The following is a 13158-nucleotide window of genomic DNA, read 5'->3' as shown; positions in this document are numbered from 1 at the left end:
GCATGTATTAAAGTATTTTTTTTTTAAAGAAAAAAACAGTAAGGCTTCAGTTTTGTTGGAATAATACTTTGATTTGCCAAACAAAACAGAGAGATTTCCACTGGAATTTGACAACCCGAACTGCTCTTGGTTAAAATGACACATTTTCTATGCATCCAAGGCCAACTCTGCATACCATCATTCTTATCGGCAGAAAAGAGACCAGAAGCTGCTGTTCCTGTAGAAATGTTCATTAAAAAATCTTTTTATTTGTTTGCCAAGCAAAACAGTTATTTCTATTGTAATCCAAGAAGTATGTGCTATGTTACAAGAACTGGCACAGGTTGCTAACAAACACTGCATTCAGCTTTGTGGCCTGCTGCCGTATAGGAACATAAGGATTGTCATATCACATCGGACCAGGATTTCACTAGTTCTGTGTCTGATGCTGACCATTACCAGATATTTGGAGAAGAATCCTCTTAATAGACAGTTATAGAATAACCTGTCACTAGGGGGAAATTCCTTCTAATATATTGCAGTCAGTGGTTGGCTTATGCCAGAGGTCTGTGTATACATGCTTCACGTTAGTTTATCTAGTTTAATTTTTATAAATGTTTAATCCCTAGTTCTTCTTCACTCTTGGACTCAATGATAATCTGAGTTCCATAGTGTAAATGTACACTTTTATAAAAAGTTGACTTTTTAAATTTAATTTCATTCACTTTCATGGGATGCTCCTTGTTTTTGTGTTGTGAACAAGGATAAGTAGAACTTGGTTTACCTGCACAAGTAGCCTTATGGACTCAGTTCTTGAGAATTTTGTAATTGTAACAATAGAAGAGTAATTTTGTTTTTTTGTGGTTTTTTTTTTTTTCCATTTGTGGTTCAGGAGGGAGGAAGAAGTAAGAGTCATCGTTACTGGCCTAAACTGGGCTCTAAGCACAGCTCAGCCACTTATGGGAAGTTCAAGGTGACAAATAAGTTCCGCACAGATTCTGGTTGCTATGCTACTACAGGTCTAAAAGTCAAGCATCTTCTTTCTGGACAAGAGAGGACAGTATGGCACCTGCAGTATACTGACTGGCCAGATCACGGTTGTCCAGAAGAAGTCCAAGGCTTTTTATGTAAGATTCCCTACTTTAATGTGCACATTTTTCAGTCAATTAAAATCTTTCAGAAATAATCTTATTTCCTCTGGATTATAAACCTGTGGTACCCCAGAACTACTGTTGTTGTTTAACATGCATACTTATGGTAGCAGCTGGAGATCTCAACCAGGTTGGCTCCCATTGCAGCAGGCATTACAGAAAGAGATAGAAAATGACAGTCCCTGCTCCAGAGCTGACAACCTGCAACACCAGACATAACAGGATAAGAGAAAGGTCAGCACAAGAGCTGGCGAGATAGGGCAGTGAAGATGATCGAATATGCCCAGTTGTTAGTCAGGAGCAGTAATCACAGTACCTCCTCTGCTTGGTGTGTTATATCGGTGTAACGGGGGAGGTATGGGGAGAGGTGGAATTCTCTCATTTTGGTGAAAATGCAGCCACAGTATTTACTCATATTAATCTAATACTGTCCCTTACTACTTTATTAGTAATTACAATGCAGTGCCCCAGTAAGTAATGTGTGTTATTTATGTATTATACTACGTTATGTTACTTTAATCATGCTGAGTACTGCACACTGCTTTTAATTAATTGCATTACTACTCAAGCAGAATTGTCATCTGTACCAAGGTATCCTACAAATTATTAATCACGTTTTCATTCCATATATGCCCTGAACTCCCAACACCCTTCTCTACTGCTAAAAGCTTCTAATTGCTTATCTAGTTTTGTGGGGGTTTTTAATGCTGTGCCTCTTGTGAAGTTACACATTACACTTAGACCATACTAAGGGCACTTAAAACCCAAGCATGCCACCCAAGCTTGTTAACTCGTGCTAAGTGCCCTCTGAGCATCTCCGAATTAAACCACTTCAAGAGAGGGTTGGTTCTGGGTTCATGCTACCCAGCTCATTTTAGAGTAACTTTAGTCTGCTCCCAGTAATAAAATGAGCATTTGCAGTCCTCTAGCATCCCAAGATGCACTGCTCCCAGGTCCCCCTCTCCTCCAAATCAGGGATGAATCTCAGGTGTCCTGGCTCCTAGCCATCCTCCTGCTTACCAGCCCTCTAATGGCAAGTCAGAACTGTGCAGGGAAGAAATAGTATTAACCATTAAACAACATGTTCTAACCTTAACACTGCTTAACATTCCACAGATTTGTGTGGTCTAAGTGTAACGTGTAACTTCACCCTTTAACACCCCACCACAGCTCTTGAAATATTTGTAGTCAGAACATAGTTGTCCCCTTTTCCCTGAAGAGTGGGCACAATGCACCACGGCCTTGTATGGAATGAACTTGTTTCCATGTGTGCAAAGTAGTCATAAAATGCTAACTTCCTGATTGCAATAGTTTTACACCAAGTTTGCACAGTGTAGTGGCAAATCAGTCCCAGGGGCTTTGTTTGTGTGGTTCATCCAGCTCCTGCTGGAACAACCTGGAGAGAGGCTCAACGAAGAACCTGACTAGTTCAGGGGTGGACAAAATGCAGCCCGCGGGCCACATACAGCCCGCCAGGCCTAAAAAATTTAGAAAATTAGTATTTATCTGCCCCTGGCTGCCTGTCATGTGGCCCTCTATGGCTTGCCAAATTTGACTCAGTAAGCAGCCCTCCACCTGAAATAATTGCTTGCCTCTTCTGTAGTTCTTGTGTATTTAGCCAGCCATCTGAGTCTATAGGTATGCTACGCATTAATCTATGTATGCTTTACATATAAATATGTGTATATAAAGGTATAATTTAATGGGAAAATATTTGAGCATGCTAGAGCTAGACAAGATGACTATTTTTGATCCCTACATTTTGGCAATGATTACAGAAAGCTACATATGAATGTGTGCAAAAAAAAAAAAGTCCCCATGCTTGTTGAAAGCCAAATAAAACACATAGATCTGGTTGATGTTCTCAATCATTCAACAAGAGAAGCAAGAAAAAGGCAGATGGATGCTCACTTCCCATCTGATACTGGCTCTGACAAGCAGTTGTTTCAAGGGGACTTAGCTGTTGTTTTGATCCCAGCCTGTTAATAGCAGGAATTGCTGTAAGTAACATCTAGAATCATCTGCTTTGGGGACCTGGAGATTTACGGAGGGGGAAAAGAGAATTTAATTTTTTTTAAAAGACTATTTAATTTAAAGAACCAAACTCCCAAGTAGTAATTGACGCCCAGCTGGTACTTGCTGGATTCAGTGCTGCTCATTGCACGGTGGCCAAATAATTAGTGTCTTGTAGGCACTGTAAATTATCATCACTTAAAAGAAAACTGACTTCCCCATAAATGTTTCAACTTGTATAGGAAGCCTTGTAGGTTTTTACAGCATAATTTGCATTTTATCTTACAGCCTATTTGGAGGAGATACAGTCAGTTCGTCGCCATACCAACAGTGTGTTGGACAGCAGCAACAATTGTAATCCACCAATTGTGGTTCACTGCAGTGCAGGTGTGGGGAGGACAGGGGTAGTTATCCTAACAGAGCTGATGATTGGCTGCTTGGAACATAATGAAGTAAGTACACTCTTCCTCTCTGTAAACATTTATTTTCCAGTGGCTCATTCTGTACTACACCTGTGGCTGAAGTTGAGAGAAGGGGAAGATATCCCTAGTCTTCCCACTGCAGTAGTATAGCAAGACATAGGACACAGCTGTTTCCCCCCCATTTGTGGTTTATGTCGTATGTCTTAGCTGTTATTTATTTTATTAATATATTTATTTTGGCATAGCCCTATGAACAATAGGACACATCTGCAGAAGTGAAGTTTGCAGAATCAAATTATAACATGTCTGTACCCATGTCTTAATTAATCAGTCTGGAGATAGAGCTGTGCAGAAGAGCAGCCTCAGAGATGGTAGAGAAGCAATACTGTTTTCCAAATGGGTTTAAACTGATTCCATTGATTTCTAGCTTCTTTCTTGGGTGTCTCTGAGAGCTGCTGTCTCTGGGGTCTAATTTGAAATAAAGCTCAGCTGCAATTGGAAAAAAAAAAAAGACACCAGGGGAGCGGAAGGGTCACAAAGGAAAAATATCCAAAGAAAAATTGATGGCCCTAGCCAGTATTATGAGATCTGTCAGATAAGCTGAGCTATGTCAAAGGGTTATCAGAGTTTCAGATGTAACTACTTTTTCTGCTATATCCTATGTCAGTGGGGAAAGATCCAGCAAAAACACCAGTTTCTGAAGAACAATATGGGCGCATCCCCACAAGCGGGAAATTTGTTTCGTCGGGGTCAAATAGCAGTAGCACATATATGTGCTGCTGCTAGTTGTCCCTGGGCACGCCCCTACACGCGTGCGTGGTGTGTGGCAGATTGCCCCAGGTGGGGTATGGGAGGCTGGGCCCAGCACCTGGGCTGACCCCAGCAACCTTACCTGGGGTCCTGGAGGCCTCCTGGGGCTGCAGCAGTGGTGAGCCAGGCATGCAGAGCCTCCCCAGCAGCCACAGTCTGGCTCTGGCCAGCCAGGCTCCAGTTTTGGGCAACGCATACTGCTGCCATGTGTGCCCCCCTGCTTTTTTTCTGCTGTGGGTTTTTTAGATAGCGGGGTTTTCCAGTATCTAATTTTGCTGCTATGCTGCAAATATGCAGCATGACGAACAGAATCGCAAGCGCCACATGCATTTTGCGGTGCCTTAAAACACTTTGAGGTGCCACAAACTGCACGTTCCAGCTCATGGGGACGCAGCCTATATAGTGCACAATGCCAAGCTGAGAAAAACAGCTATTGAAACCTAGGGATTTCCCACATCAAAGGAATTACTGGAAGACTAAAATCTCTTGGTAGAAATGATGACGACAAAAGTATGCTGCAGGGACTGCAAATAGATATACCATTTTGGTGTCACCTGTGCCCCACAGCAAATGTGTATTTGGCCTGTTTGCTGGAATGGAGAGAGAATCTGCAACAGTTATGTGAAGGAGTGGAAATTATTTTGTGTATTATCTTTAGAGTCTTTAGTCGTGGAAAGGCTCCAGCTTCTAAGTGGGCGCTTTTGGGGGCAAGGAGGCATGGCAACACAGGTTTTAACCCTTTGTGGGCCAAATGCAGCCCACCAGTTAGGCAACCTTGTTCGTGCACAAAGTTAAAACACTGCTTGTCACTCAAGAATTTGAGCTTGTTAGCATGGAGGGATGATTACCAGCTGACTTTCCTTTCCTTTTTATCTGGTAATGTGCCTGCCTCTGTCTCCACTCTCCCATTTCTTTCAAAATGCTCATGGCTGTTGGCTAGCAAGCGAAATGAATTGGTGTCTATGTGGCATTGCAGAATAACCACACTATGGTTATACGGTGATCATTTAGAGAGACAGGGCTTAAATCGCCCTGCATGTAATTCTTTTGACTTCTGATGGACTTTGCCTACCAATGAATTTGGCTCAGTAAATTTAGCACAAATTAGAAGTGTTCCTTTTTAATTTATTTATGTTCATTTCATCCGACCCCTCAATCTATTTTCTCCACACTCTCATGTAGGGGGGAGAGCCTAGTAGAGCTTTGATTCATTGCTCTTGGGCTAGGCATGGGGTGGAAATGCTTCTGAAAGAAAATGTGCAGCCATTGGGGTCAAAAGGCACTTCACGTCACTAGCATCTTCCACACACCAGCGGAACTGTAGACATCTATATATATATATATAGAGAGAGAGAGAGAGAGAGAGAGAGAGAGAGATTAAATAACAACTTGGCAGCTCCTCTGGTGACCTTGTGAATGCCTCTGGCTTCACCTCTTCTGTGAAGAATGGTTTGGCATGATGCTGAACTTCTGAACATCAAGGAAAGCATAAAAATCAGGGATGTTCATCAAGGAAAGTTCAGCAAAGTCACTGGGAGTTGATGTGTAGCGCTCATGAAAGTGAGAGACCCCCTTGTTGTATCCCTAACTAAACTCTCCTTTTTACGTGTTACCAGAATTCATAATATTTTTAAGCCCAGTTTTCTCCTTTTAGGGTGATAGCCCTACAGAGCCATTCATTGTTTTACAGCAGATGAATATTTCAACTCTCTATCCTATGTTTTTGTGATCAGCTGAGCTATATGTTTCCAGGTGAATCAGGATGGATAGTTTGTAGTGATTATCACACCTAGAACATCTTTTTTTTCATGTACAAAATATTTGTTGTACATGACCTGACTTCTGTATTTGTTCTTGAAGCCAGCATATTTCTGTTTAGTCTGAAATGAAACTGCTGGTAACTCAGTCCTCCATAATGCAACTTCTGATAGTGTTTTACAGTCTTATGAGATGAGCAGTACCTCATAACATGCTTTGTAGGCAGGTGAGCCATTGTATCCCCATTTCACAAATGAGGAAACTGATGCATAGAGCAGTTAAACATCTTGGTAGAAGTCCTGCTACAGCTTGAAACAAAAGTAGTCCTTTAGATTTCTGCTTTTGGGGTTAACAAAACCAGTAATCTCTTGTTGACAGACACATTGCAGTTGATTTTGAATAGAAAGAATTCCCCTTTTATAGAATAAAGTGGGTAGTCAGGAGTCTGAGATCATTAGGGAGGTCTGTTGTACCTCCTTATAAGATTAAATACTAATAAGTTAAGATGTTCATACATTAGGTGTCCATAATAGGTTTAGTCTTCCAGTACACACTAATGCACATCCATACAAATAGCTCTCAGATTAATCAAAACCTGAGCCATGACACAGTGACAGAGTCACCAGATCTTACTAGCCTTGTAGAAATCAACAAATTCCATCAAATGTTGAACTATAGTAATTAAAACTTGGTTATGCAGGTCCAAACTGGCCTGCATTTTTGTTGTCATTATTTGTCAGGCAAGATCCAGTTTTGAATGATTGGGTTGGCATGCTTTAATTGCTTTGCTAACCATCAAACTCCTTGCTGAGGCATTCTTTGATTTGGCTGCATAAAACCAAATAAAAACGCTTAAGCTCTCATCTGCTCTGGTTTAAAAATGGTTTAAACTCTTTTCTTCATTTCTGTCCTCTCCTGCTATTATCAACTGCTGCTTCTGTAGCAGAATTTTTGTCATGTTGTAGTCTTGCTTCCATAATGGCTTATTTGTAAGAAGGCATAAAATTAGCTACATTAAAAAAAATTAGGATCATAATTGTGTTTACTTTAACATTAAGAACCTTGATCATTTTACAAAAGTGCACAGAAATGTATGTGACGTGACTTTCGAATTTTTCAATGTTTACTTTCTAGAACCAGTTCCCGTAACACAGTGGTTCTCAACCTTTTCAGACTCAAGGCACCCTTCAGTAGACTTGAGGCACCACTTGGGAAATGCCAGCAATTAGTTCTTCTGTGTGTTTTGCCTACAGAAAAATTATAGGGCAGTTCTTCTGTTCTAGAGAATACAGAAAGACCACAGCATGTCAGACTGATTTTAACACTACCGATTTCTATTTGAAATCTCTGGGTTTATCTTGTGGATCATGTTTGCACATCTCAGTGGTAACACTGTGAAGCATGTTGAGGTACCCTTGAAAGGATCTCAAAAGCACCCCACAGTGCCACAGCACCTGGTTGAGAATCACTGCCATAATGCATGGAAACTACTCGAGTGCCCTAAGACTGCATCCTTTGAGTCACTAAAGGCAGAACCAGAACTAGTGGCTAAAGACACTCTTAAGTATATCTACCCAGGCTCCATACCACCCTTAAGGCTGCTGAAAAATAAGTGCAACCCTTCCACTGGAACCATTCCAAGTGAGGATGTGTAGGCACGCTTTTCTGCTGCTCATCGTGAGATCCCCATTGTCCTCACTGCTGTAGTTCTGAGTTTGGAGCAAGTAGGACAAGAGAATGAGTGGGACTTACTTTTTAGTCCCAGTCTGAAGAGTTGTATGGAGTCAGTATAGACATGCTCAGAATAATTCTGTTTTTCCAATCAGTTCAACCAGCAAAGTTGCTGGATTCTAGCTCATGCCACCTTATGATATGGGTTCTCCTTTTGATTCATCTTCCAGCATGTAAGAGACAACACACAACTGTATTCTAAAAGAGCCTGAAAAAAAGGGTTACTGGAAACCCTGACTGCAGACCTTTCTGATATCCCTCACCCTTGGGGTTATTGCTCATGGTGGTGTTCTTCCTCCTCTTCCCTCCCCCCCCCCCGGTTATCTGAGAATTTCACACAAGCATGGTGCTTCTTCCCTTCATTGAGTGTTTATACATCAGGAAAAAAAAATGCAACTAAGGTTATGAAAAGAGTTATTTACACAAAAGCAGTGAATCCTTCAATGTTTTACATTTGCTGCTTGACTGCTTTTGCCTCCCTTGTTCTGAGACATGTCATGCTTTGCATGCCACGTTTGGGCCTCGGCAAGTTGAGCGCTGTAACAGAACGACTTCTGAATTACTCCTCACCTGCCTGTTGTAACAAGTCCCCCTAGTTGCTTTCTGTCCTCCTGTTGCTCTCTAAATACTGATAATAAAGTGGCATTGCCTAATATATATCTTAGCTAATGCTTCACCTTGCATACCCCTTTGTGTTTTTCAAGCCCTGATTCATGTCCTAGTGCTGACAGTTAAGGAAGGTCAGAACATCTGTTGAACATTGGGTTGCTGAGCCTTGCAGACATTGGCAGGAAACCCAGTGACTTGAGAGGGAACAAAAGTTGCAGAATTCTGTCACGCTAGATGTATTTGCTAGTGTTTCAGTTTTGGCCCAGAAGCTCATGTTTTCAGGATTCTTGATTTGTCTCTTGTGATGGCCATCCCTCCTGGAAAAAGGGCTGACTGAAGCAGTGCGCCAATAGCTGTAATGCATACAGATCTGTTGAATGGCAAAGAGAAGCTGACCCAAGATATTTCAATTGAGACTATTTAAGGACTACACTTTTTGGCACCATATCCTTATGTATGTGTAACATGTCAGGTGACTTGACAAAAGCCATTTACTTTAATTAAATGTCTAGGAAGAAATCTCCAGGATCCAGGAGGTCGCTCTTTCCTGAGAAACCTTTCCTATGTAACACCCATATTTCTTGCTGTAGTATGGAAACAATACCAAAACAAACGGTGTGATTTCAGTATAAATGAGGCGTTCTTTTCCTTCTGCTCAGTTGTGTGAGGTTAGTGGTGGTATTTGGTGTAATTAACATACCGCCTCGTATCCTTTTTTCATCCTTAATTTACAGAAAGTGGATGTTCCGGTGATGCTGAGACGACTGAGGGAGCAGAGGATGTTTATGATTCAGACCATTGCTCAGTACAAGTTTGTCTACCAAGTGCTCATCCAGTTCCTGCAGAACTCCAGACTCATTTAACCTCCAGCGTTGTGGATCTGACTGAACCTTCTTGACAAGAAAGGGGCACTCCTTCAGCAGCATGTCTTATAGCAGTGTATGCATATAGTGTACTTGCTCAAGTTGCCTCAAAAGCAAGGAGTCCTTGTTCTTGACTAGAGAGTCCTGTGAGTTATTTTATACACAGTAATTTATTTTTCTTGAAATAACTTGTGAATTTCTTAATAACTCGTGAAACTGTATGATGACTTTTTGAACCACATTTAATATGACTGATCTGCATTGTAAAATATCCATAGGGTAGGTTATCCTCTCTCAGGGTGTTTGTTGGCCTTTGTGTTGTTATATGGCTTATAAAATGAACAGTTCTTCAGGAAATAGGTTTTTTCCCCCAGCAAGAGCCAGATATGTGGCTTTTGCAATGCAAATAAAACCTGATAAATGACAATTAAAACTCTGCAATAGTCAGACTTGATGACAGATAAAATCCTAGAATACAGAGAGATCAAAGCATGAATCCCTGAATAGGTGACTGGAAGAACTGCAAAGCAAGAAGTGGGGTAATCAGGTAGACTTCTGTGGCACTCAACAGTTTATGAATTTGGAAAGAATTAATATTGCAATACAGTACTTGACAAGAAGCAGCACGACCTCTAGCATCCACCATTCTGTGGTCCCATGGTAGACAAATGGTCATAAGCAAAAAAAAAAAGCACCCTGAAGTCAACAAGAGTCTTTCCATTAAGCTTACTGGGCTTTGGATTGAGCAGTAGAGAAGCACTTCAGCCAGCTTGCACCCTAAGAATATTCAAGGCAACAAATATGTTCTCATTAATGACTGAAGCTTTTATTGTTGGCATATACAGTGCAGTCAAATCCTGCTCACCTTCCTCAAGCAAGGCAACTCATTAGGGTCTGGGCGTCCCGTTGTGTACACGTTGCCACCATCATTTAGGTTGTCTGTTTCTAATACTTTTTTATAGTATTGAAGTGATGAATTCTCTCTCAACCATATCCCCATTTTGTTTCCTTTCCTGATCACTGCCAAATAATGAGCCTGGAGGTTTTAAATTACAGAATGTTGCTGCCCTCAGATTTTTCCGTCAGCACCTTGCAGTTTATGATCATATCAGGCATCACCCACGTGGGCACTGCAGCTCTAATTTTCTTAGCTTTCAATCTTTTTTTCCTATAATGAATTGCACGGGCCACTTGCCCACTCGGACTGCAACTTGTATTGCGATTCTCTTTGCCCGTATCATTAGTAGTGAGTATTTGTATTCTAGTAACACCTACAGACCTTAATGTGGGGATAGGAGCCCCACTGTGCCAGCTATGGTACAAGCACAAAAAGGGAACGCTGTCCCTGCCCTAAAGGCTTTATAATCTGAATAAAAAAGGTAGATGAAGTCTAACTTTCTCCATCTCCTAATGGGAGAAGAGAAATGGATACAGTAGAACCCAGATTCTCTGTAAGGTTAGGGTACTAACCCACTGCAAAGTTACAAAGTACCCAGGGGCATATGCAGCCACAGCAAACAGCTGTGCAGGATTTCTGAGGGGCTCTGGCTGTTTGCTGTGGCTTTTCTTCAAAGGGCACTGCTGCTTCAGTCAGCCAGGCAGGACTATAGCTCATCTTTTGCTGTGTTTCAGCAGATGGGAGAAGTACTGCTGTTACAGTTTAGTGGGTTGTCCTTAATTTGGCAACTAACTGTGAACTTAGTGGCTTGCAAACCACTCTGAGATAAACCATCTTGGCTCTACTGTGCCTCTCTACATCTGTCCGCAAGTAGTAGCTGTATTTGTTGGGTGGGGGGAATAATTGTATAGCTAATGTGGACTTAACAAATAACAAAAGAACCAAAGCTTCTGTGTCGTCAAAGTATTTGATAAAGGGACAAAATAAGCCAAATGGAGAACAGCATTTGCTTTTATCAGCTCTACATTTAGCTTTGATTTCATACTGTGAAGGTTCAGGAGTATAAGGGTTCCTGAAGTGCAGACCATAGTGCAAGATCAGGCCCCAAGCAGGCTTTGCTTAAAACAAAGACCTGGGAGAATTCAGGTTTACAACCTATCTTCAATCTCAATTTTTCCCTTGAATTTATGCTAAACATGACACTTTTTGTCAATGAAATTCATGAAAGATCATTGAGATCTGGTATAGCTCCTTGGCATTACATTTGGGTGGGTCTATTTTTCCACCAGATTTGGATAGAAAAAGTGACCTTTAATTCTAAACATCCTCTTGGCTGTATATCTTTTTTTGGCAGTGAGCTTCTACAATATATAAATCACAGGCAGTTTGTAATGTTAGGTTTTCTCCCCTGAAATGGCACACTTCATTGCTGCTCTTGCCTGTTTTATTTGCTCTATGTAGCTTCCATTCACCTTATTCCAGGAGTAATTCAATCTGATGTGTATGTAGTGGCTCCAAGTGACTTTAGAGTTATGCCCCTTACATATTACCCTGGAAACATCCGTGCTAGTCCAGAAGCCTACAGTGTATTAAACAGGAGCAGCCTAGAACCTTGAGCCTCGTTATAGTTACCTGTAACTTCTGCTTTTCCAGAAGTAGCCTCCTAAGTTCTCTGGCAACAAACTTGAAGCTTTTCTTCTTTGACTCTGATTACATTTGTTTTGCCCTCAAATTCAGAACCTTAAAGGTATTTAGCTTAGGTCCCACTAACATAGATGAGAGTTGGTCCCTGTATGCCTTTATCAATCTGGGATGGAATGTTTTACATAAACAGGTTATCTTCATCATTCCTAGCTGGCATTTGGTGACTTTGCAGGATGAAGGCAAAACGGTGAGAAAAGAATATTGATTAGAGTGAGGCTTTCACTCCATGCCACCAGAGTGGCTAGGAGAGAGGAAAATATTTAGCTAAAATATCTTGATCATGTTCCTTTTAAGAATCAGTTGATTCTTCAGTCAGCTTAAGTCTTCCTCTAATATCTTCTGCCAATGCCAGCATCTCTCTTGTTAAATTAGCAATAGTCATTTAAAGTCTTTCCAGTGGCATCTGCATGATAATTAAGGAGATGCTTTATATCTGGGAAACAGGCCAAGGAGTAAACCTTGAAGCAAAGTATATTAAATTAGTTATCTAGTTATAGCTTTTTGAATAATTTCCTAATGATGAATTAAGTTTGAACTCGAAGCTGTCAAGTCCCATTGCTCCATTTGGATTTAAAAGGTAGAAAACCAGCAGGGAAAATAACTTGCTCATTGTTTTTATTATCCAGCTCCCCTGTTTGAAATTTATACGGGTATTTTGGATCTGTTCTATATTATTTCATAAGAAAGCACAAATAACCACAAGAAGGAGAAAAAAAGCACTTATCATGAAATGGCTTCTCGTAACATAAAGGTATCTTAAGAAAAATATAAATTACAAAATGGTATAAAAAGTCTTATAGTTAAGTTGTCATCTTTTAATGAGCAAAGTAAAAGGCCATGTAACAAACAACTACTTTCAGTGCACTCTTAAAATGGCTGCTATTGTATATGGAGTCTAAGGTGACTCACTTTCTCCCTTTTATTGAAGCGTGGTAATTTTAACTTTCCCCTTGTCTGACTCGCTGTATTATCTTGACCTGATCAGTTAGCATCTTAGGTGACTGGAGTGCTATACGTCTCCAGAGCTTCCTCTCTTAGCCCCATTTGCAACTATAAACGGAGCCATGTCAAGGTTTTATACTGAGAGAAGCAAAAATACTCCTTCTGATTTTGAAATACTGCAGCTTTATCAGAAGTAAATTCCTTGGAGTACGTTCCCTAACCTTAAGGGAGAAACAGGAAAAAATATTTTCTATCCAATTCCATTAGTCACAGCAGGA

General features: G+C 40.8%; 1 protein-coding gene across 3 annotated transcripts in view; it reads left to right on the top strand.

Moving 5' to 3' along the window:
- Nucleotides 1-13152, top strand: part of PTPN14 (protein tyrosine phosphatase, non-receptor type 14) — a 92783-nt gene extending 79631 nt beyond the window's left edge. For 2 of the 3 annotated variants that reach the window (XM_006036221.3, XM_025192474.1), the window contains exons 16-18: nucleotides 872-1106; nucleotides 3432-3595; nucleotides 9208-13152. In XM_006036221.3, the coding sequence (XP_006036283.1) occupies nucleotides 872-1106; nucleotides 3432-3595; nucleotides 9208-9336 (528 nt within the window). In that variant the 3' untranslated portion in view covers nucleotides 9337-13152. The remainder of the gene's footprint in view (nucleotides 1-871; nucleotides 1107-3431; nucleotides 3596-9207) is intronic. The other variant, XM_025192473.1, reaches the window with a different exon arrangement.
- The last annotated feature ends 6 nt before the right edge of the window (nucleotides 13153-13158 follow it).

This window comes from Alligator sinensis, unplaced genomic scaffold, assembly GCF_000455745.1.
Source record: "Alligator sinensis unplaced genomic scaffold, ASM45574v1 scaffold503_1, whole genome shotgun sequence".
Taxonomy (NCBI): Eukaryota; Metazoa; Chordata; order Crocodylia; family Alligatoridae; genus Alligator; species Alligator sinensis.
Note: the sequence above shows the minus strand (reverse complement) of the source record. Positions and strands in the feature narration are given on the sequence as shown.